This window comes from Chaetodon auriga, chromosome 9 (genome assembly GCF_051107435.1).
Source record: "Chaetodon auriga isolate fChaAug3 chromosome 9, fChaAug3.hap1, whole genome shotgun sequence".
NCBI classification, from domain to species: domain Eukaryota; kingdom Metazoa; phylum Chordata; class Actinopteri; order Chaetodontiformes; family Chaetodontidae; genus Chaetodon; species Chaetodon auriga.
The window spans coordinates 13,207,155-13,232,602 of NC_135082.1; the positions used below are offsets into that span (position 1 = coordinate 13,207,155).

Genomic DNA, 25,448 nt, shown 5'->3' on the forward strand with positions numbered 1-25,448 from the left:
CATAAATGTTACTTTCATTTCAGGAAGAATTCAAAGCCTGTCTGGAGAGGGGCATGTTGGCAGGATGGCAGCTATTTTCTTCTTCATCATAATCCTCGTCTTTATTTTCCATAAGTGTGGGATGGATTACAGTATGTGACTCATGTGCCGTTCACATTTTATACATCCTTGGAATATCGTTCACATTGGACGATTCAAAACCAAAGGCAACGTTTGGTACAAATACAGGAAGTAGAGTGCCGTTTGTTTAGTTGTATGAATAGATGTGTAACAAATGATTTCATCCAATCAGATTCCACTTTTTTTTTTTTTTTTTAGCATTTTTACCGTAACAACAACCTTTCTCTAACCTTAACCAAGCGTTTAGTCATCTAACCTTAACAGCAGGCTAACCCTAGTTCATTTTCCATGACTACAATCCTTCCCTTACATGAACAATATACTGTACTTAGAGATGCTGCTGACTGTGCAGAGACATAAAAATAAATAAACAGTTGTCATTGCACATGAAAAACTTTGTCACTAACTATAATCAAATATTAGGCAAAATTGTCTAATATCAACATCTCCTCATATGGTTCTTTAAACTCTGAATAGTATCACTTATTTTGGCATTTTTTTAAAACCAGGCACAAGATTTGTGTTGAAGGATTCATCTCAACATGCTGCGAACATTCACAACGGTCTGCAAAAGCTTGAGTGACAGCCAGCATTACAAGAACAGCAAATATCTGCTGAAGGATCTCCTGAGTGAAGCAGCGTCTGTCACGATGTTTGCTGACTTGAGTTGGGATGCTTCGTAAAAAGTACAAGGAAGCAGAAAGCAATCATTCGCAAATGAGCTGCGTTTCTTTTACAAAGTGTTCCTGAGCTCATGTCTTAATCTCCTTCATACAATCATGTGTTCACAAAGTGGTGAACCTCGCTCCATCCTTGCTTGTGAGCGACTGAGCCTTTCCAGGATGCCCCTTAAATACCCAATCATGATACTATCACCTGTTACCAATCAACCTGTTTACCTCCAACTATGTTCAGGTTGTGCTGAAAAGGCCAAACGTGTCACATGTGGCTCAGGAAAAGCAAAAATATCCTGGAGATCAGTGAATTCCCTTTTCTTGTTTTTGAATGCAAACGTAATCTCACAGCATGAAAATGTTCATGGATGGCGTATTCTTGTGGACACGATGCCACCTTCTGGACTTCAGACATTATTATCAAACTGTAAGAGGAGACGATTCCACCCTGAACACAGCGCTCTCATCGTGGTCCACAGTTTGTTGCCGTGTGTTTCTTCTGTATGAATTTCTGTTGTCGTACACATTATGCTTACCCTCAAAAATCGAATCCATGTAAATCACATAATCAACACGTTTTTTCTGACAGACTCAGTCCCTCGTTTCTCTCACATTTCAGTGGAAGACACTTCCTCTTTCTCTGTTTCTTATCCAGTTCTAATTTTCATGCGAATTTAGATTAAATACGGACCCACAGTACTGCTGTTTTTGTTCCTGTTTCTGTGATATTTTTTCTCTGAATTAGTGAAGCATTGTAAGCAAACTCCGAGAAAGCAGGGGTGAGACATCTTTCCTCAATCAGAGCCCTTCCTGTGGCTCTGACAGTGTTCACAGCAAGCTCAAAAGTCATGACTGATGCCAGAAAATCATCTGAATCAACAGCATATTTTCTTATACTTGCTGCTGTATGTAACTTTCTCTTTTATTGCTTTCTGTGTGTGTGTGTGTGTGTGTGTGTGTGTGCAAATACAAAAGGTATTTCAATACTACAAATAATTCCAATAATTCCTTTAATAATAATTCCTATATTAATAATGATAAAAATCTATCGCTTTGTGTTTTTGAAATGCTGATATAGTTACTGTTATAGTTAGATAAAATTAGTTGTACCAGCCAGCGTCATGTTTGTGGGAGTGATCAAAGAGGAAGTTCTGTGCCGGGTTACTAAACATCCAGCAGACCCAAGTGTTTACTCAGCAGTCTAAGAAACATACGAGAGTCCATGACCCTGGAGTAAAGCAGACTATTTTCATCAGCGTTGTATTTCAGGATCTAATGAGGATGTGTTTTCTATAAATGAAGACGGTTATATTCAAAACTGTTTTATCTTAAAGTTCAGATGCTGACAGCACTGAGTCTTTAGAGATGTTTTGTATATTTTCTACAGGAACAAATGGTTCTCCAGTGTGTTAACTCTCTGCGGATGAATGGATAAAAATTGATGAATGCCTGTCTATCCCAATCAGTGCATGGACTGAGGACAAACAGCAGGAGACTGCGATGATAACCTTGATTCAGTCTAACCAGCAAAATGCAACAGTGTGCCACTTCTAGATTAAGGAACCAAAACCACAGAAAAGGAAACAGTCCTTTTCGACATTCCTCTTCTGCCAGCAGAAGTTGTTTGTGTGAGCGTATCAAGGACAGCATCATGTGATTTGGAAAGATTTCAAAGCTGAAACCACGCTGTGGTTTGGTTTAGTGACATTAAGCAGGTGAACTAAATTCTTCTAGTGACTCTGAGAGAAGAGAGTAAAATGATCCTTTTAGGCAGAAGACACCTCCCTCTGTGCTGCGCTCTCCTCCTTTGTCTACTCTCAGGTAAGACATTTTAATTCAATGATGATTGAAAGTTTGTATTTCATATATTTTTCCAAATGTACCTGATTGCCAATGGGACTCTCTACCTTTTCAGGTTGTGTGTCTGCAGAAAGCACCATAGCCACAGTGGGAACAGATGTCACTTTACTGTGCAACTATGATGCTCAGCACTACGGCAGGCTGCCTGTATGCTGGGGTCGAGGAGACATCCCCAACAGTGGCTGTGCCAAGCAGGTGATCAAGTCAGACGGGACATCAGTGATCAGCAGACTGTCAGAGCGTTACCTGTTCATGGGGAATCTTGGTGGAGGCGACGTGTCGCTGACCATCAGGCAGGTTGAGGAGAGCGACTCTGGGAAGTATGGCTGCCGTGTGGAAATACCGGGCTGGTTCAACGACCACAAACACGAGATGACTCTGACAGTGGTGGCAGGTGAGACTCACAGTAATGAATTAGAATCTATAAGGGGGACAAAATTCAAAGTTTGGGTAAAGGATTTCCCAGTGATTCCCTGCTTGTTGGAAAAATATTCTGTCTTTGAGAAGCTGGAACAAGCCCATGGTTGGCAAATTCAGCTTCATAACTGACTTTAACGATAAATCAATTTTAAAATCCTAATTCAGTGACATACAATTTTGAGGTACTTATAATTTACCTGCGCATTTCCATCTTTGGCTACTCAGGGGAACGTATAGTACTTTTTACTCCCCTACATGTATTTGATGTCTTTGGTTGCTACTTTGCAGCTTCAGATTAATAATAGAATCAACAACGAAATCATGATGTTTTGGTACTTTAAGTATAAGTTGATGCCAGTTTTGTACTTTTGCTTAATTAAAAATTTGAATTACTTACTTACGTGTAACAGAATATTTCTACACTGTGGTATCACTACTGTTGCTTAACTACAAGCATTCAGTTTTCCTCTCTTTTCAGTGCGCCCTAATCCCCTTAAGGTGGAGACAAGAGAGGTGAAGGAGAGAACTGTCACTGTTCGCTGGACCCCTGTGTTTGATGGCGGCAGGCCTGTCACATCCTACAGGATCGACCTGAAAAACAAACAGGGTCAGGACAAGAAAACTATCCCAATACTCTTAATAGAATTTGATCATTAGGCAGCCGATTACATCTGTTGAAATATACATTGAAGTATGCAGTATGGATCTTATCCATGCTTTCCTGTAACACAGCATCCTGGGACACTGCAGTAAGTACTGATGTCTCAAATCCTGAACTGACTCAGCTGACTTTGGTGGATTTGCGTCCCGCCAAGACCTACAACCTTCGCATGTTCGCTACCAACAGTGTGGGCACGAGCGAGGCAAGCAATGTTCTGACAGTCACAACCAAAGAAGCAGGTAGAGTCAGTCTTTATTGTTTTTTCTTATTGAGTTTTTTATGATGGACGGCCTCCTTAAAGTCTGCTGTCCCTGCAGCACCGGAGGGTCCTCCCCTGGACATGGAGCTGGAGGGCATCACTCCTCACAGCATCAAAGTCACTTGGAAGGTAAAGTCACATTTTTTTAAACTTAATTTGCACGTTCAGCAACAGTCTATAAAATGTTTTCTGATATTTGAGAAAAACTAATCTTGCCTATGTAACACACTTTTCATGCAAGCTTAGTGGCTTGATCCTATATAGTGTTAAATTAGAGCATCTGTTTTCTCTTGACTAGCCTCCAAGGCCTGATCTCAGAAACGGGGTTCTTCGGAGTTACAGCGTTAGCTACAGAGAGTATGACCCCACAGGCAGACAGTTCAAAAGGTGGCAGCACTCAAGCGTGACTGCCATGCGGGAGGTAGAGAGCGTCATCCTGAGCAACCTGAAGCCTTCCACCAAATACGGCGTGCTCGTACAGGCCAAAACAAATGCAGGAATAGGACCTGCCTCAACTGCACCTCTCTGCTCCACTCTGGATGAGGGTAAGTTACGTGAGATGAAGACTTAATTGTTATTATGATGCCAGTTTAATATCAAGCAATTTACCAACATTGGAAAATGTATTCTATTTCAAGTTCACACAACTTCAACAGCTTCTACTAGTAAGTCTGCTTCCACTGCTGCCACAGTGTGGATACAAGACACTACAAGTCCCACTTCAGGTATGTGTCGTTGGGTTGGTGAACTTATAGATAATGGATAAATGAATGGATAATGACTGGAAAATGTTTTTTACTCTGCCCCCAGTTCACACAACTCTGCCCCCAGCTCACACAACTTCAGTAGCTGAGCCTGTTACTGCTGTCACAGTCTGGGCAGACAACACTACAAGTGTCACGTCAGGTACTTCATGTGCTTCATGTGCATTTTTTAGCCTCTCAATTGATATTCAATAATCGTCGTTTTGATCCAGCAAACAGTGAGGCTGAATAAGTGTTACTGTTTCCCACATAATTCTTATTTCAGAGATTACAACCAAATTAACTTTAGTCCAAATCTAACTTGCATCACACGGGTGCTTCTGTAGTGTCCCACAGGAGTAGATCCTTTATTCACAGCTCCAGGGTTCGTCTCTGTGTGACCTGATCATCATAATCTGTCTCTCTGCATAAGAAACATGTTCAAATTCACAACGTTAAACTGAGCTGTAGAGAAAAATGTTTTTCTTTGCTAAATGTCTCTTCCATGTGTCTCCTAGTGCCCCCAGATCCCCCAGTGGTTGAGTTAAAGGAGGTCAAAGATAATACAATTTCTCTTTTATGGACTCCTGGGTTTGAAGGTGACAGCCCCATTACTGGATATTACCTGGAGTATAAAGCAGTGAACGGTAAGAGAACATTTCAATGGAGTAATTAAATCGTTGGCACTTACTGTGATTCAGCTGTGAAAGCTAAACCTCTTAGGCCTTTTGGCATTTGGTAATATTATGTCTTTTTTTTTCCCACAGCCTCGTGGGATTACACAAAGACAGTTGTAGACTTTAGCCCTGACCAGACAGAGGCCACAATAATAGAGATAAATCCCTCAACATATACCATCCGCATGTTTGCCAGGAGCAGTCTGGGCACCAGCAAATCCAGCAATGTCCTCACTATCACCACTGGAAAAACAGGTGATGTGTTTCTTATTTCAAACAGGTTTTTTTTTTTTTGTTATTCTCACCATCATAATTCAGACAGTGAGAATACTGGTTACTGGTGATACATCAGGCTGAACAGGGCCGGTGTTGTCTTGACTTGACTCTGCATATTGTTAGTTTGATGCTATGATTCATGACCTATTGGTAAAGTGATCCCTTCTCTTTTTAGATAAGAGCGCAACACTGACCCTAATTCACAATCAGAAAGGAAGCCACAGCATATAAATGAACTAGACTTTGATTAAAACATAATCACGATTCCTCTGACCACCTGAAACACACTTAATGTGGCCTGATATCTTCTCTGCTGGGTTCTTTTGTTAGATGCGCCTTTTTGCATGTTTAGCAACACTTTCAAAACTTCCTCTTTGCTACTTTCCTTTGCGGTTGTGCCTGACAGGTCATCAGACGGTTACCACCGTGCCCACTGACACTCATGCTGCTGTAAGTACAAAACCACTCACTTCAATAACAATAGTTGTGGAGGAAGTATTCAGATTCTTTACTCTTGTAAATTTACTAAGCACACTCGGTAAATAAACATCATATCTTATAAGCTCTTGAAAACTTCACAAACAAGCAGAGCTGTATCTCCAGAGAAGGTACAGTTGAGCTCTTGTTGAACTCTCTCTGCTAGGCCAGCGTGGAGGAGAGTGAAAGCAGGCACCTCGTTGCCATCGTGGTGCCAGTGGTGCTGGTGGTGGTCGTTGTCGCCATTTTAACCGCATGGAAACTCCAACGTGAGTAATCCTGACAGTGTAAACTAAACACTGACTGACTAAATGTCCTAATTTGATCCTCACACTCTCTGTTCGCAGAAATAAAACAGAAAAAGGGCAGCCTGAACATGTGAGTGGTCCATTTGCCACATTTGTTTAGAGAATCTTAAAGCACCAAACTGTGGATTGAACAATGACTTCTTCTCGTCTGCAGGTGGATGACCGGTGGAGCGCTACGTTACAGAGGCTCAGAGTCACTACAAGAGCTGTAAAACTTTAGCCTAAAAACTCACAAACAAGCAGGAGTTTTAAATTTAATGATAGATGCCATAGAAGATTGTATATTTTCTGTTTTGTACGTCATTTAGGAAAGAAACCACTTGCATGTTTAGTCGATTCAACCTAACCAAAGGACCAAATAATCTGTGCTTTGTAAACTCTCACCAAAGACGCCCTGATCACAACAGCAGCATGATGTGGGCTTTGTACAGTAACTTCCAAAATGTTTTTTAAATCCTTTTTCAAAATATATTTTTTGTTGTTTTCTCTCTTTCTAACGATACATATCCGTTGTTTACACTTTACTAACATCAACAGGTGAATAATTTGTTCGCATGTGACTTTAATCTGTAATGGAATGACAGCACATTTTGCTCTTTTCCTCAATGGTAATAAACTTCCACAGTGTTTGTTCACCCACATAGACTTTGTGTCATGTTGGTTCACCCATGACTGACAAAATTAACACAACAGATTTACTTGCTGGTGACTAGCTGGTTAAAGTTTCAAAATTCATACATGCAAGGTGGAAGGCAGTTTATGAATACAGATTCAATACTGGCTGGTGTCAGTATCGGTTCTTTCAATTAAAACGGAACTGAACTCCACTTCTCATTTGACAAAGCATCATTTCTTCAAAAGACACTGAACTGATAACTGAAATTCATTCAATTCTTTTTCCTAACTGACCACCAGTGTCCACCTACAACCACAAGAGGGCAGCAGAATCCCACCCATGAGTTGATGTAATGCTCTGTAGCACTCACTCAGATCTCACCCCATCATCCACAGAGGCGTCCCAGGGGCAGGCACTGCAGCCGGCTGGGTTTCCATCCATCTGTCCTGTAAATCACCTAATTGTCCTAATTAAGGAGATGAGGAAGAGGAGGAGATCTGATACCTCTGTGGAGATTTGAGGCAGGTGCCTGCGAGGGAGTCTCCTGCTAATGGGAGATCACAGATGGGGGGGGATACCAAAGCTTGTGTCTCAGTGGGGGACCGCAACAGGGATCAATGTTTGCATGTGCATGAATGGGTGTTTAAAAAGGGGCTTCCACTTCCTTTTCTGCTTGTTTATATCTCTTTCTAAAGAGGGCCTGCAGCTAAGCCACTGATGGAGCAACTGTTGTTTTTGTAGTTTTCTGCGTTTGCATGCTAAAGTGTTACACTTCCGGAGAAATTGACTAATTGTCTACAGTGGTGTAAATATTGCTTGATTATTGGTTTGCAGTGGTAACCCATCACAAACTTGGAGCTGCTGACGCACAAAGCCACAGTGTGCTGTGTGTCTGTGGCCTATAAACACAACTCCACCACATCCCTCCTCTCTGGACTTCCTGTCATCTCTGGACCGATCACTTCCGCTGTCTGTTACTTCTCTGCCTCCTCACTTTGCCTTTGCTTACACAAACACCAGGGCCTTCCTGTTCAAGTACTTTTCTCCATCTCTGCACCTCTCCACCCTCTTCTCCTTCTATCCATCTTCTCTCTGTTCAAGCCCTTCCGATTACACCATGTCGCACTTGCGTAAACAGAGGAAAAGAGGCAAGGAAGGCTGTGGGAAGAGCTGGGTTGGATGACTTTGATGAGGTCGCTTTGATTGGCCACACAGCCAAAAACCAATTTACCCCCTAGCCACCTTCACCCCCACTCTTAGTGGTTCTCCTTGGACTAAGCCAGCCACCCGAAAGCCACACAAGGCAACAAACCAGTAGTCAATACAAGGATGAGAATTTGGGAGAAATGGAAACAGCTGATCTCGCTGACCTGCAGTTGATTAACAATGTATCATCACCCCAATAATTTTGTCACCTTGCTCACAGCATGGCTCCTTGGCCTTCTTCAGTCAACTACTACTGAGTCCAAACATCCATTAAGGCAACAGCACAACGCTCTTTGTGTAAGCCGCGCAGAGCTGTGTCAACTGTATCTGGTGAAGGCTTCACTGTGAGACTGCAGGTGGGAGATCGAGGAAGGAGGGGAAGTGTATGGTCGTAATAATGGCAGTATTAGCAGTGGGGACAGACTTAGTACTGTAATAAATCATGCACTATGGCTCTGACCACATCAAGGCACCAGCACTCAGGAAATGGAGACCCTCAACGGTACCACACACACCAAAGGCTGAGCTCCGCAGGAGGGGCTGGTCTCCAGGCCTCTTTGCCCCAGAACGGATGCACGGCCCTGGTCCTGAGGAGCTGCCAGATGTTGGCCCTTCTGGAGCGCCCTATGAATTTGTGAACAGCAGAGCAGATGTAAGTATTGAACAGAGCAGAAATGAAAGGGGCAGGGAAGTTGAGGTGGAACAAAAAAGGGGGGGGGGGGGGCACAGAGGCAGTTTGTGAAAGCTCACAGAGGGCTGTGATCTGGCCTATTGGCTGATGAAAGAAGCACTAATTAAATCAAGAACTTTTCATCTTGTTCGAGCTAAAGCATGCGCGCCTGTCAGTGTGCAAATGTAAACAAGGCAGAGTAGCGATCCTTAAATCGGATCCATAAGTTTTGTAGCCGAAAGAAAAAAAAAGCAGCTATCACAGTGAGTGATAACAAGCTAGTGGAGAATGACGGCGATGTAAAAATCACCCCAAAAATTCTCCTCATTCATGATGAGGTCTGACGGTTCATTTGTGTGTGTGCTGATGTGATCTGATTAGCCAACCTGAGCCAGATGGAAGGCAGCACACATGTTTGAAGGTCAGACCTAACAGTTTCCATGGAGACATCACCAAGTAGACCAAGTAAACCGAGTACGAGGCTGCACCGTGCTGTCGCTTCCCCGGGGGACCTGCATCAGCCCGCGTGTGTGTTCGTGCATGTTGCTGTGTATCTGCATGATTGTGCATGTGTGTACAGTATGAGAGCGTTCGTCTGGTGGTTTCGGTTTTCATCCTGTGCTACTCTTTAGTGCAAATACAAAGACAGTGAGATTAATTTTTTAGATTATTTCTTAGTGCTCCGCCACCCTATAACAGTTAAATAAAAAATTACAGCATGAGGCAACTTTGAAAAACTTTGCAAAATCTACGAACAAAATACATTTTAAAGTTAGCTGAAGAAATCCATCTGATCTGTAACTGCATGCTTTCATCTTTTCAACTGGAAGCCTTTGTGCTGAAACGTGTGTGTGGATGCTTAGAGCTGTACGGAATTTGTCTCGATTGATGTATATGTAAACCTTGTGAAGGTTTATGTATGTTATTATTGAGCACATCTTGAGCTACATGGCAAATTTTAACCTTCTCTGAGGTCTAAGTTTCCATAGAAACACACTAGACTTTATATTGATGGAGCGAGTTTATCAAATGCTGAAAAAAAAAGAAAAAAAGTATTTGGCAGCCAGTCATTGAGGACAGAAATAGCTATACTGACATGCTTGTTGCCTCCCTTTGCACACCCATAATCCTTAATGCTTGCAGATATTTCCATAAACGTTTGAACATCCAAAACCATATCTTGTACGATTCATATCACACGTCACCTCTCATTCAGGCAGCATTAAGTGTCAGCGCTTTGAACAGAAGCATGGGTCTTAATCTGTTTAAATGTGCTTCCTTCTCTACGCTAACACCACTGACTTCTGCTTTTTTATACACCTGCCCAGAGGCGAGTTCTAGTAAGGAGAGGCGTCGAATTGGAAGACCTCCATCGTCCTGGCAGCTGAACACAGTGGAAGTCTTGGATCTGTTCAGGGGATTGGACCAGCTGAGCTCTGCCATGGAAGACAAGTGGCTGGCGCTGTTGAATGGGAGAAAGGGTATGGAAGGATGGGGGGAGAGGGGGAAAAGTAGAGGGGGAGGGAGGGAGAGGTAATCACATCAGGGGATTAGAGGCTGTTATTAATGGAGGATAAGGCTCTGTGCTGTCACTCTCTCACACACACATACACACAGAGTTACATCTATCTATCTATCTATCTATCTATCTATCTATCTATCTATCTATCTATCTATCTATCTATCTATCCCATTGTCTGTCAGACAGTAATTCAATTACTGTCTCTCTTCTCCTCATCCGACCTCTGGCCTACGGCAATGCGTTATGATTTTGGTTTGTAATATTCTCGCTACCTACTTCATGAGGAAGAAAAATGATCCGCTCCAGTGTGCAGATCTGTATGTGTGTGTGTGTGTGTGTGTGTGTGTGTGTGTGTGTGTGTGCTGGCATGCCACCCCTTGAAAGATGGCCATTCAGTGGTGAACAAACAAGACATTTGTCTAAAGTCTTGCATCACCTCGGGGAAGACTCTGTCGAAATGTGCTTTGCCAGGTTATCTTTGCTGTTATTTTTGGTCTCCCTGCGACTCACAGGATCCAAACTTCTTGTCAAGATTTGCGTGAAATAAATAGATTAATGAAGAAATAAACAAATAGTGTTTCATATTTTCAACCCATACAGTACACTGAAACATAATCAGACAAACTGTCCAACCTGTTTCTTTAATCCAAAGCCTGCACACACTCATTAACAATGTACATACATACATACACACTCTAACAACCGTGGTGTGTGTGAGGCAGTTAGAAAGGATCATAAGAGAATGATTATTAGCCTGTATAAAGCCAAGCACACACACACACACACACACACACACACAGGCAGATGACAGTCACAATGGCTTCTCAGTGAGAAGATGTATGGGCCTGGGCTAAAGAGGCACATTTGCAGGCTCTTTCATCAGTGAAAATTCGCCTCAGCCTCGCAGAGAGCCACAAAGACACCAGCATCCCACCGTGAGCCGCAGACACAGCTGCACCGCAGTTTCATCATCTGAATGGAGTTTCACAGCAGTGGCAAGGAAACCAAAGTCCCTGAGCCCTATCATATCACCCAAAGACCCTGGAGGTGCAGCGGCGTGTCAGAGAGGCTCAGAGGCGACACAAATAAGTAAATAGACAGAATCCACATGCAAAGCAAAAAGAAAAAAAAATGGAGGGAAGGGTGGTGAGAGTTTGAGAAGCAGCCAGCTGGTCCTTTTGGCCAAGCAGCAATGAAATTATCTTCAGCAATGTGGACTTGATATTTTGTCTTTGTTGAAAACCTTGCAGCAGATAAAGCAGAGCAACTTAACTTGTGCCTGAAACTTCTTCACAGGTGCTGAATTAAGATGCTGTTACTTAAATAAATTGCTACTTTGTTGCACTTTTTTCCAAATAAGTAAACAATGCTGAAAGTACAACAGCCTGCGTGTTTTTACATGGCTGTGTTTTTTAAGTTGGTCCCTATGAACAGAGGGAGCTGAGGGCCCTGTGGGGATACACACACACACACATCGGCAGACACACACACGCCAATCTCTCTGTCTGTCAGCTCTGTGCTCATAATCACATCCTATCCCCTCGTGTTCCCATACACACAACCCCCCTGCCTCGCTTCACTGTAGAGGGAGAGAAATGAGAGATCCCTCCAAACGCTCTCTAAGATTAAGGCTTTGTGTTTTACATGTGTTATCGTTGCTTCCCTTCGTTATCCCCCTGCTTTTGTCTCAGCCTCCTCCTCTAATTAGAATCTTGTCCCTTTCATTCCTCCATGCGCCTTTCTTACACCTGTGAGAGCGAGGAGAAGAAGAGCACGGAGAGAGAAGAAGAGGAGAAGAAGAATAAGGAAGGAACGGGGAGAGGAAAGATGAAAAGCGCGCCACACGGAGCGAGTGGCGGAGCGTTGTGGAATGCGGCGTCTGAGGGGAGGATGAAGGCGCTTGTCACGTCTCATCACACAAACGTACACACACACACACACACACACACAACCTGGCTGTGGTGCAGCAGAGACACACACACACACACACACAGTCCCGCTGAGCCGAGCTTTGAAAAGAAGAAAGTGCAAAGGGAATGAAAAAGAAGAAAGAAGAACAAGCAAGAAGAAGCCACCGTGTTGGATGTTTCATTTTGACCCATATTTGTCCTGACGCATAAATCAAACAGGCGCTGAGGAGCCCAGCGCATCTGTCACGACAGGGCGTTGGAGAAAATATCTAAGGAGATCCACCCGAATGCACACACCGCTGGTGGCATGAACCGCAATTAGGAACAGCAAATAATAACAATAGAATATGTACAATGTTAAGGAATGTAAGCCTTGATGCCACAGTTGTGTGTGTGTGTGTGTGTGTGTGTGTGTGTGTGTGTGTGTGTGTGTGTGTGTGTTTTGTTCAGAAATGTGAACTACTACAAGCATAAAATCATTGCCTCTTGCTCTCTTTCCTTCTCTGCTCCATCCACCCTCCCCTCGCCCCTCTCTTCCCTCCAGCCAAGTTCAGCGCTGTCTGTCCCCTGGCCCACAGTGTGGCCTCCTTGGCTGTTTATATGCGAGGTGAGGGCAGGCTGGCACTGCGCCTCTGTGTGCGGTCAGGCCGTGTTTACATCTGTCTGCCCCTGGAGCCTGGAACCTGGAGCTGTGCGCCGGTGCACCCTGGACATCTCCCAGAAGACTGTAGCAGGACCTGGGGATCGACGCTCAGTGCCTGATGAATGGCCTACAGTCTCACAGGGCCATGCATGTCCCTTTGCATAAGTGACCCCTTTTTCCTACATTGCTCTTAAATCGTCTACTGCTTTTGTCGTTTGCTGCCTCCAACTATCACCGTGCTACACACTCAGCCCAGACTTCCCAGTATCTTCACATAAGAGACAGTATGAGGAGCTTTCGCCTGGATGTTAACAAAACTCCCTGTCTCTGATTGAATGTCTATATGTTAGTACTTAGGATTTGTGTGTCTGAGATATGTTTAACACGCAGTAATCCGCCAGAAGCAGGAAAGAAGGGAGAGAATTGAATAGCGCTGGTTGTGGTACATGACAAACAGTGTGATCTGCCTTTTGTTTTTGATAGCTGATGAATATGCATGTGGCCCCGGGAGTGACTGAGTTTGGGGTGCGGTGGGGGCTCAGAAGAGCATGTTAAACAATGGAATTACATCTCTGACATGCATCCACCGCGAGGCTGGGATTAAACCCAGCGCAGAGGAAAAAACAGAAAAGAAGGAAGAAGGGAAAGAAGGGAAAAGGGATAGAGATGGAGAGTGAAGCGATAAAGAACAGATCCGCTGCTTATCTATTGAAGAAATGGAGGCCTCGGGGAGAAGAGGGGAGGAAGGAGATGAGGAGGGAGGTAGTGGTGGCGAAGAGCGGGGAAAGGCAGGGAGGGGAGGGGAGTGGATGGGGCGAGGGGGGGCAGTCGTCAATCCGATGTATTTAATTTCTTTTGCTGTTACTGAATCATCAAGGGGATGATCCAACAGCGGATCAAAAGAACGAGCAGGGGAACGGGGAAAAAAAGCAGATTAATGCAACAGAACAAAGGAGCAGTCTCTCCAAGATGATCATAACTCCTCTTCCTCCATCATCCACTTACTCTCCCTCCTTCTCTGCCTGCTCTCATCTTTCCATCTTTTTCACTTTTTCTCCATGGGCAACTTTCATAAACGCGATGAAGACATGAACAAAGCATGAGAGCACTGACAGGAGTTGACCATGAGACTGGAAATTCTGGCCCTCCTGACAACTCCAAAATGTTCTTAAATGACAAAGTCTGGTAGCATCTGATTCTTCTTCATGTGCTTCATCTGTGTACTGTCGTGCATTGTGGGCAGCCTCCCGCAGGGCTGCAGGCAGACCACTTATTTAGTCTGAGCTGCACTTGTTGGGTGAGACTTGAACAACTTTTATGAAAAGCCTACAGATCAGAGCGGCGGATGTCCAGTCAGCATGTCCGTTTTTATTTTGAATCCCCGAGTTGCTCAGACAATGATCGTGTTTGAAGTGAGGACTTAATCTAGACTATTATTTCCCAGTACAGCCATAGCATAGTTCCCCTTGAGTGGCGTTGGTTTGTGGTGGTGTCTCAAGTGTTTTCATGCAGTATTGTTGTTGGCTGACAACTGCTCCCTCTGTCTTTCTGCTGGTGAGAGGAGAGCATTATGGGCCATAGCGACAACACTGTGGTGTAAGTATTCTCAGATCACAAGGGATTGGGACTGCAAGTGTGTGTGTGTGTGTGTGTGTGTGTGTGTGTGTGTGTGTGTGTGCGTGTGCGTGTGCGTGTGCGTGTGCGTGTGTGTCTGTGTGCAGGAAAGGTGGGTGAGGGGCTTTCCAGGTCAGGCTTGAGTGGCGCTCCAAAAGACAAATAGGCAGCCGAGATGGTTTGACCATGTCCAGTTAAAACAAATATAAGAGGCCTCAGTGATGCTGTTTTAATCCCATTTCACTGCACCTCCTCCACCCTCCTCCCCCTTCAACACTCTCTCTTTTTTCTCTCACTTTCTCTCCCTCTCTCTGTCACCTTTTCTGTCACTCTGCCCAAACCGCTGCAACTCCCACACAGTTCACCGTAAAGCCTCCTCATACCTGCTTGTCTTCTCCAGATGGCAGATCGAGAATGGTGCATGTGCATGTATGAGTGTTCCTGTGAGTGTGTGTGCGTGCGTGCGTGAGCTGTTAAGCCTGGTTTTATTCTGCGCTGGAGTCCCCTCCCCTGACTTTCCCTCCCCCTGTTCAAGTAGAATGAAGTGAAGTCTGAAAAGTCAGGCAGTGTCCAGCCAAGCTCACGGATGGTTGACGGTCAATATTGACCCTGGGCTCCATGTCTCTCTCTGGAAACGAGGAATAAACCCCCAAACCCTCCCCCCTCCATGTCACCTTGTCTCCCTCACACACAGATAGGACCAAGCTACCGGCAGTGGCTTGACCCAACCGCTGACCCTGGTCTGGGTATTTTCTCATCCTCCTGCTGGTTAAGAACAGGCTAGGAGAGGCTGTGAATCTGTCCTCAGTTGTGCGAGCCAGCGGCGAGTGATGGATGGGGGTGAGATATTGTCACTGATGCTTAAGTTTGAAGGTGCATCGTTAACCACTCTTTGCCAAACTACTACAACAAAGCCAAATCCTCCTGCTCATGCACTGTACTGTTAAAGCTCAGCTTCAGTTCTGAGAGTTTGCGTGTCTAGAAAGAGACAAAGTAAAAAACTATCGTACGTGCGTGCACTGATGTATCAGTGTGCCGCTGTGTACTTGCCTTTGTGTGTTTGTCAGCTCAAACACCTAACATTGAAGGAGACAGGCTGCCTCCTGACAGTTATTTGCTAGTTTTGGTCTCTCTGTGCTCTGTCTAACTTTCTGTCTCTCTTCCTTTCCCCAAATTACCCCTGGAGGACCGAGCGAGGGTAAACACAACCGCTGAGAAAAGGCTCGCGACACACCGCTTGTTATTGTGAGAAGCTTCCCTCTTTCTGTCTTCTGTTTATCTGTAGCTCGTATGATTCCCTATTTGTCAGCCATCTGGGTTCTATAGAGACTGCGTGTACGCTTTTTATGCATCTGCCGCACAAAGCCGAGTAAGCATTGTGCAGCAGCATTACATCCCAGGGACACGCGAGACACACAAGGTTTAAATCCAAGTGAAGCGTTTGTTGCAGCTGGGTCAGCTGCTCTGTCAGTGCATTACAGAGAAAATTATACCATTGCAAGAATGAAAGCACCAGTCCTCAGAGGGCTTGGAAAGGGGAGAGAGCGCATCAGAGTGTAGGAGTGATATTACATGAAATCATTTCAAGTTCCATCAATTATCCAGCTCATTGGCTGAGGTGAGATGCCACCAACTTGAGCATGGAGGTTTGAGCCTCGCTGAGGAGAGTGAACTGATACTAAGTGATTTATTCATGACACCCCATCTCCATCTCTTTCACTCCCCTGTGAATATGAGCTGCCTTTGGGATGAAAAAAAAAAAAAAAAAAAAATCCTGCTTTGCCTGATTATGAAGACCTGCTCTCAGACAAGGAGATCATGGATAGATGGACAGATGGATGGATAGGTAGAACACCTGAGGTTGCTGCAGCCAAGCATATGTCAGGGATGCTTGAACACACACATACACCATAATCACAGATGTCCTTGGTTTTCATCAAAGCCCATAATTTTCCCTGTTCACATCTTATATCCCCGCCCCCATCTCAGTCTCTCACAGCACACCTGCACTCAATATGAGCCCCCTGCCCTCCCCTCCCCTCTCCTCCCCACCACATCACACACACACACACACACACACACACACACACACACACACACACACACACAGAGAGTTTGCAGGACCTGGTCATGTGCTCCTATGTGCGGCCCTCTACCTCGTCACCGCTCTGTGTCATGTGTCCACCAACAGGCATTACACACGAGCTGCCCCTCCTACACCCACCCTGTTCTCTTTCATTCAACCTGGAGTTTCATTACAACAGGATATCCTGAACATTTTACATTTCCTTCAGTTGTTCAGCAGATGTGCCCGACTGGCACAAAGACGGAGCAAGAGTGGGAGACCTGGAAATGATCTCAACCAACTAATGGAAGAAATAGCCAGCTACCAGTTCACATCCATGTGATTCCTCTTTTCTCTTCATGTTAACTTGCATGTCTGTTCACTTCCGCTCTGCTGCATCCCCAAGGTGACGGCTGGTTTGGGCCACCGTGGCTCATGCCTAAAGGCTACGGAGTGAATGGGCCTACTGTCCTGAGAGGTTTGTGGCTAGAGGCCACCCCCTCATTGATTCTGACCAAACCTCAACGGCATGTTTCTTTGATGAGTTCTGTCCGGATTAGTTAGCGTGAGCTGCTCTCCATCTCAAAGTTATCCTCAATGCTGAGGAACAAGGAGAGGCACTCTGGTGATAACCACCGAACCGACCTTTTGCTGTTAACATCTGGTGAAGTTTTTCCTTGACATACTGTGGAATCTAAGAAATCCCAAATAAATTTAGACTCTTGTTTCTATCGTGCAAACACACAAACATGCACACAATCCCAACCCCCTTACACTCTACTTAAAATATCATTTGTTTACACCCCCCACCAAAAAGTCCCAATGTGCTGGAATGCGCAGGGAAAAGCACTCTGAAGCCCCAGTGTGTTTGCAACCCTATAAATAAAGGTGGCAGTGGGGAGTGTGGTTGACCATAATTACACAGGCCCTGCTAAAGCCGAGGCGCGCTCTCTGTCTGCCTGTCTGCTGCTCCCCATACCAGTCATGGCCACTCCCATCCACATACAGACACACACATGCATGTGTGCACACACACACACACACACACACACACACACACACACACGCACACATTTACACAAATACAGAAACCCTCTCAGATAGGATGTGGGTCAAAAGTTTTGTTTTTCCACATCTGTCTGGACTTTTAAAACATTGTGACTGCTTACAGTCTATTACATAATTTAAGCATTTGAACAAACACATTTTTTCAGCTCCGTCTTTGTTTTTCTTCACAGATGCACGCCCTAAAAGAACCACTTCTGATTTTTGTGTGTCGCACGCTTTTTTCTCTAATGCGTTTGATTGATTAGAGATGTTATTGAGGTAGCTTGTAATCGTTTGCATGGAGAAAATGAGTTTTTATGTCTTGAGTGGACATGTTGTCCCAGCTGCTGAATGACTGTTGAGTTTCCAAAGCCTTGTAATTGAACTACTCCCCCCCCGATGCAAAAGCCGCACTCAGTCAGACCTGATTAGAGTGGCAAGACTCTCTGTTTTTAGTCCCTTTCGCTATGTGTATTTTCATCTCTGTGGCGCGCATGTTCACATGCTACATCTCCATCTGGCCGCTGTGAAACGAAGTTCACAGCATTGGAGTCGAGATGTAAACACACATTCACACAGTGTTCTCTTTCTCGCTAAGCTGCAGAGACAGACATTTACCAAACTGTGCTGTATGTCACATATCTGTACCAGCCAAGAGCGGTTTAATGGTGTGTGTGTGTGTGTGTGTGTGTGTGTGTGTGTGTGTGTGAACGTGCACCTGTGTGAGTGTAATTGTGTGTAAGTACACACGGGCAGGAACGTGTTCGTACATCAGCCAAGATTTTCTTCTTACACATGGAGCTTTAAGCAGCCAGAATAACGCTGCAATTTCTATACTCTCAGCCGCACGGTACAATTTGTTCCAAAGCACTTGCCTTGCTGTACAAATCACAGCCAGGCAGCCAACTATAGCTAGCTCAGTCTATTACCATCAACAGGCCAACTGCCAAGGCAAGAAACACATCCAACAGTTTTAATACCTTGTTTTCACACAAGCAATTTTTCACTCCAGCTTATAAAAGCCAAATGACAATAACAATAGCATGTACAAGAAAACCAGCCTTTTTTTGGTGTAAACTAAAGTCTTCTTAAAGCTGGTGTTATTGCAGCAGGCCAGTGGTCCCTGTTCCCCCACCCTCTTCGTCCTCTTGTGGTTTGGCACAGGAAGCGTGTGGTCTGGGCAGGGTAAGACTGGATAGATAGAGCACGGTCGGGGTTAGATGTTTTAATGTCGTCTGTCTGCACTCTACATTCGTGAATACAATTCTTGGTCCAGTTCTGCTTTGTGTGAAAAGTGACACACATTCCTAGTCACACGTTTGCCTTCGCTTCAAGATTCTTGCACACTGAATGCTTGAGAGTTGGACGATTTCCCCCACAGTGGGCAAGGATGGAAATTGCTGAAAAGCTTCAAGTTAGCGTGATTACTTTCCCCTCACCTCTCTGGTCCATTTATCTCAGAGGTACTCCAAAGCAGAGCGCCAGTAATGTATTTTAATGCACTTCTACATGATAAAAGTTGACTGGCTGCTGCTACATGTGCCACACTTCAGTGTTCATCCCCCCACATATTTCTTAGTCTTCCTATGCACCACTGGGCCTTGTAGCATTAAACATTCAGGAGAAACAAATGAAAGGCTCTCTTAAAAGCTCTAACCAATAGGCTTTTACAAGCCTACCAGGCTGCATTCGAATAAAAACCAAGACTAAAGTGGTCTAGACAGCAGGAAATCCAACTTTGAAAGAATACAACAACTGAAGTTAAATGTTTTCCCCTTTGGTGGTGGTGAATGCATTGTAGTGTACCATATATATACTCATTTGGTTTATTGCTTGCAGAAATTGAATTGGTGCCACAGAGATGCAATATTCAGATTCTTAAGGGGGCTGGTGGAGAGTAGCTGGTCGGCCATAAAGACAGACAAATGAAGGATGGAGAGTTTGTGGAGCATTTGATGAAGGGTGATGTATCATCACATACTTTAACTGTCTCCAACACTCGGGATCAACTCCAGTTATCACAAACAGGGGCGATGACAAATTTCACCAGGGAAATGTGGAAAAATATGAAATTCCTCTCTGGTTTTTGGATTAGAAGTGACGCGAGTGCTGGATTGTAAATCAACAGCATCCAGAGGTGTCTCTCCATCTGTCTGTGTGCCTGTCTGTCTGTCTGTCTGTTTCCACCTGCTGTCCTCTAGGTGTCACTAGAGATGTTCATGGACCAGACCAGGCTGACTTATGTGTACTGTGTGTTCAGAGTGTGCGTCCACGTGTGTGTCTGTGTGTGTGTGTGTCTGTGTGAAAAGTGAAGCTGCAGCTTCTCCTGTGCACTGACAGCCTCAATCCAGTTGCCGTGGTGATATCCTCTCGTGCATCAGTCACATTCACACAAACACAAACACGGGGCACACACACACACACACACACACACACACACACACACACCCCTTCTCACTCTGTCTCTCACAAACACACACAAAGGGACACACACCTCTGTCTCTCAGGAGTCGGCTCCACTTCCTCACATGCCTCGACACCCACAGCTGGCTGTTTGTGCCCCTCTCTCCAGTAGCATAGACAACCATCATTAACACCAGCGTCCCTGCGCTGCGCTAGTGTGAGCTCCTCCGTGTCACTCTTTCCCTGCGTAGCGCACCCCGCTTTTCCGCAGGTGTCCAACCCACCCCACCACCACCCCCACCCACCCACCGCGTACTCGCTAATGAGAGTGAAAATGAGAACAATGGGGAGAGGAGCGCGGGGCCCGCCAGCTCATCTGGGCTCCGTTGATCTTGTTAATTGCGTCCGTGGACGCGCTCCGCTCCCTTTGAAGTGTGTCTGAAGAGCCCGCTTCAGAGACTGGCAATTACCGCACATCATGTAATTGCTGCAAGACAGGCAGCCATATGAGGGAACTCATGTTGCTGTATGTGTGCGTCAGAGTGTGTGAGTACATGTCGACAATGTGTGTGTGTGTGTGTGTGTGTGTGTGTGTGTGTGTGTGTGTGTGTGTGAGAAAGAGAGAGAGAGAGTCTGGCGATGCCTTCCAAGGTGTTGTAACAGCATGTCAAGTAACGTCCTGTCAAACCACAGCACCTTCAGAATAAAATCTTAACAGCTTTGATGCTACAAACAGCTGCATTTTGTAAAATGACTACTTACCACTTTGTTGAAATCAATTTGAACAGATCAAAAGAAATTCTTCCCCTTTGGAATTCAATTAATCTTTTTTTTCTCACAAAGTGCCATTACTGTGGTTTTAAGAGGAGACGTCCATGGCCTGTTTACATCCTCCACCGCTGCTTATAAATGTTTCGAGGTCAGCGGAGCTTTGTGATTCTTTGTGGCTACAGTCTTGTTGTGTCTCTTCAAAGGCCACGTAAAGTCCCTTTTTATAGGTTTCATTCCTTGCCGTAGTCTGAAACATACAAAAGTTTGCTGTAGTTTCCTTTGTCGTATCCAGGCAAGGTAGAAGTTCACTGTCAAGATGCTTTTACATGGCATCACTTCAAGGAAGGAGTGCTAGAAGAAGTTGCATAATAGCTGTGATCAACATCTCAGTCCTAAGTCTACTGTAAATATATGAGCACTTAACTGTAAACAGCCTGATTATTCAGATGCTGCTAGAAGTGTCATGCACGAGCATGCAGCACATAAAGCGGTGGAAGAAAAGTGGATGAACTGCCCTCCCCTCTTTCGCAATCAAGTCACGGCCAAATAAAATGCTTCCCTCTGTCATCACAGACTTTCTGTTTCCTGTATTTGCAATTATCTGGAATTTTACATTCTCACCACATCTCATCAGATAATACAGCTAGATTGGCGGCCCGTGCATCTGCAAGGCATGATCACAGCGGAAGTAAAGGCAGAGAGAAAACCAGAAATCATCATTCATATTTAAGAGTATTATGCTGAACAACGTGTTTGATTTGAAGAGAAAAAATGTGACTAAAAGGCAAATTTTGGAAAAGATACAAAAGACCTTGGAAGGATTGCCATTATGTAATACTGTTGATAAAACCACCAGCAAAGGAATACCTCAAATCTGTTTAAAACTTAAACTTAAACCCATCTATCTATCTATCTATCTATCTATCTATTCCTTTCATCCAGTCATTCAATACCCTTTGCAGTAATGTATTTCATGAGGAAAAAAGCCCACTGTTCTGTACAAAAGACCCAGCTGATATACGCTGCCAACCTGCTCTAAGCGGCAAAGCCTCTCTCTCGCCCCCCTTTGCCATAAATCAGATAATGTAACAGTAGCATGCCGCTGTGCTTTGTGAGAGATACAGATACAGCGAGGCAACCCTGTGCTCCCACTCCCACGTCTGAATACAATTGAAAGTGGTACAGATGAAATGTAGCACTCGGGGCTAACTACAGCTGTAAGATAAATACTGTGCCACATACTGCTGTGGGAGCAGACAGGGATTTGTCTCTGTGCGATAGACCAGGAGTGTGCGCGTTATCAAATGCACACACGAACAATGGCATGTCTCTGTTTGTGTGTGAACCATCATATAAAGACATATGATTAAGGCTGTAAGTGACAGAGAAACTAATAGAGGATCAAGAGTACCTGGTTTTTCCCTCTGTAACAGGATGCAAATAGTATTTTACTCTGTTGTAGCAATAAAACAATTTCATTACAGTACTTTAGTTAAGTGCTCTACCATTCACTTGTTTGTAGTTAACAAGTGATCAGATAAATGAGCTATTTACAGTGGACATAGAGAGATATGACATGTACCAGGTAAAAAAGACTGTGTCACCTTGAGCTAAATACTAACACATCTTAGTTTGGCATGCTAACATTGGCTAATCAGTGCTAAAGATGAAGCTGATGGGAATATCAGTAGTTCAATATAGCTCAGTATAGTGCTAGAGAAATTGAGGACACAAAAGTTATTACAGTTCATCCTGAGGGGGTCTTTACAAAATTTAATTGCAATTTACCCAATAATTGTCAAAAGATTTCTCGAAAAACCATAAACGTGGAAATATTGAAGAAAGGCCAAGAGATCATTACCAAAGAGGTGGAGAGGTGGTGCCATCTCTGGAGCTACACTGCTGGCATAGCTAAAGGTCTGTTTCCTCAGTGTCTATGTGCAGAAACCACTGATGTCAGCCTGGGAATGACATCAGCTCTAAATAAGGGAAGAAGACAGTGGACCTTGCCCGTTATTAGTAATATTAACACCTGGATGTCATAATTGGTGATAAACTTTCACATACACAGCACTCTAACTCTAAAAGCTAGAAAAGGTTGTTCCCTAAAGACGCAGGCGTCTTCGTAGCCTTAACTATCACATTGTCTTAAACATGTTAGAGTCTTCAGTGTATCTGTCTTTTTGCAAGTTAACCAAAGTACAGTATAAGCCTCACATGGACGTCAGAGGTGTGTCTCAAAACAAGTCCTGCCAGACAGCTCTGCAGGTGCCAGACAGCTCGCCAAACAAGTGTCTCCTAATATTATGGTTATGTTATAGACAGTTTGCATTACATGTTCCACCCTGAGCTGTGGTGTTATAATACATTTACTAGTCTGTAAAACAGGCCAACAGACATCTGGAAAGAGCAGGATGAGGTTAATTGCTCCATCAACACATTAGGCCCTCCTGAGATATTTTCTAAAGATACACGGGACACACAAACTGCAGGGCTCACATACAGTATACTGTAGTGTTTAATTATTTTGACTGTGTTGCAACATGCTGCATTATTTTGCTAGTGGATGGACCAGTATGAAATACACACACACACACACACACACACACACACACACACACCTAGCAAGAGGGCAAGGAAAAAAAGGATTGCACTGAAGCAGCTTGCCGAAGGGCAGCCTGCCAAAGGAGTGGGAGAGACACACACACACACATTGAGAGAGAGAGAGAGAGAGAGAGAGAGAGAGAGAACAAGGGGGAAGAGAGAGAGAGGAAGACAGGGCAGGAAAGTCCTTACATAGCCCACAGGAAGAGCTGTGTCAGGGCAGGAAGTTCCTTGTTTGGGCATGGAGGTTTCCTGGCTGGCTAGAAGACTGACATTTCCTCTACTGGTTGGCTTCTGGAGAGGGGATCACATGAAGGCTTGAGGGAGGCTGCAGAGGTGGTGGTGGGCCGCCAGTCGGGCTGGGCTGGGCCCGCTCTCTGGTTTCAGCTCCAGCACTCCCTCCCTCTGTCTCTGCTTCGCTCTGTGCACAGCCTGCAGCCAGTGGCTTATTGCTGTAGCAGACACTTCACAGGCAAGCATTCATTCTCTGCACTAATGACATATGGTATACCACTGTGCAGTCTGTAATGTAATATGGCACATGTTGCTCTTTTAGCATAGTAATGCATTTGCTGTATAGATCATAAGGGGGTTTGGACAAGGGGTTTTGGGGGTGTGCATCTGCTTATAACTATGAATATGTAAAACTAGGACACTTCTGACAACAAGTTTGCATTCATTATGACTTTAATGTGTATTCAAGATTTAGTCTGTTTTGGCCAATTAAGACTTTTGACCCCTAGATTCCACCGGTGATGACGCGTCTGCGACTCCATGCAGCTGCAACTCCACCAGGCGGGTTTCAGAAGCGGCGCATGTTGTACTTCTACCGTGGGTAAGCAAGCTTTGTAGTTCAATGGTTTCTCTTTTTTGTCTGTTTTAATTAAATTTATTGTTAATGCGCAATCTGGGTGTTTTGTTTTGAAAATTTAGCAGATTCTCTAAACCGTTCCTACTTGATTAAACATTGTCCCTCTAAAATAGACTTGGCACAGGGGGCAGAGTGGACAACCACTTCTAGGACACTTCTGAAAGTGCAATTGCAAGCACTGTCGAGAATGGCAGCAATCAGCTCCATCAGACGGGTCACAGATGGAACCTGCCTGGTGGAATTTAGGGGTGAGCTAAACTAGCAGCATGGCTATAAAGATGGCGGTGTTTGTCTGTTGGTTGACATCTTTGGTTCTTTTGATTTTGGACTGAAATAGCTCGACAGCCGTTGGATGGGTTTGTCTTAAATTTTGATACAGATGTTCATGGTTCCAGAGGATAAACCCTATGACTTTGGTGATCCTCTGACTTATGATTTTATACTACCATCTAGTCAAATTTTTTATTTGTCATTTGGTTTATCACTAAATAGGCTTCTTGCAAAAACTAATAACATTCCCATAAGTTTCAGCTGTACATTGTTTGTCGCTAATGAGCAAATGTTGGCATGCTAACATGACAAACTAGAATGGCGAACATGGTAAACAGTTTACCTGCTGGTTCTTATGTACTTACATACCGAACTTAACTCACATACTTACATAATTAACATAGGCTCATTATTTTAACCAGAACCATGATCATGCCTAAACCTAACCAAACTGCAACTGTTTCCTAATAGTAGCTATGTAACATACTTAACATCACATGCATAAGCTCTATTCTTATCATGCCATCAGGCACTGTGTTGTTGGCAACAGACATACCTCTGCATCCGTCTACATAGATGGAGACCTTAGTTCAATTCATCCAATTAAATCTTGGATAAAACTACCATGTCAACATGTTATCATAGCTGTCAAATTTGTTATATTTTGTCTCTCGTGCAACACCAGCACTCTGGCAGCCTAATGTGATGCTGCAATGCTAAGAAGTCAATTATGACTTTTGATGAGTTAATATAAAATGAAC

The 25,448-nt window shown here is 44.3% G+C and overlaps 1 protein-coding gene across 3 annotated transcripts; it reads left to right on the forward strand.

Annotated features, from left to right (window-relative positions):
- Positions 1-1,989: 1,989 nt before the first annotated feature.
- Positions 1,990-7,110, forward strand: LOC143326280 (cell adhesion molecule DSCAM-like). 3 transcript variants are annotated; one of them, XM_076739839.1, is made up of 14 exons: positions 1,990-2,615; positions 2,710-3,048; positions 3,553-3,681; positions 3,807-3,974; positions 4,053-4,123; positions 4,293-4,539; positions 4,633-4,719; positions 4,805-4,900; positions 5,256-5,384; positions 5,505-5,669; positions 6,097-6,140; positions 6,334-6,436; positions 6,515-6,545; positions 6,630-7,110. In XM_076739839.1, exons 1-14 carry the CDS (start codon positions 2,552-2,554, stop codon positions 6,685-6,687), a joined length of 1,731 nt encoding a protein of 576 aa, XP_076595954.1. In that variant the 5' UTR covers positions 1,990-2,551; the 3' UTR covers positions 6,688-7,110. The 3 variants fall into 3 exon arrangements, with proteins under 3 accessions (XP_076595954.1, XP_076595956.1, XP_076595955.1); XM_076739841.1 differs by having other exon boundaries at positions 2,420-2,615; positions 4,826-4,900; XM_076739840.1 differs by having other exon boundaries at positions 2,420-2,615; positions 4,651-4,719.
- The last annotated feature ends 18,338 nt before the right edge of the window (positions 7,111-25,448 follow it).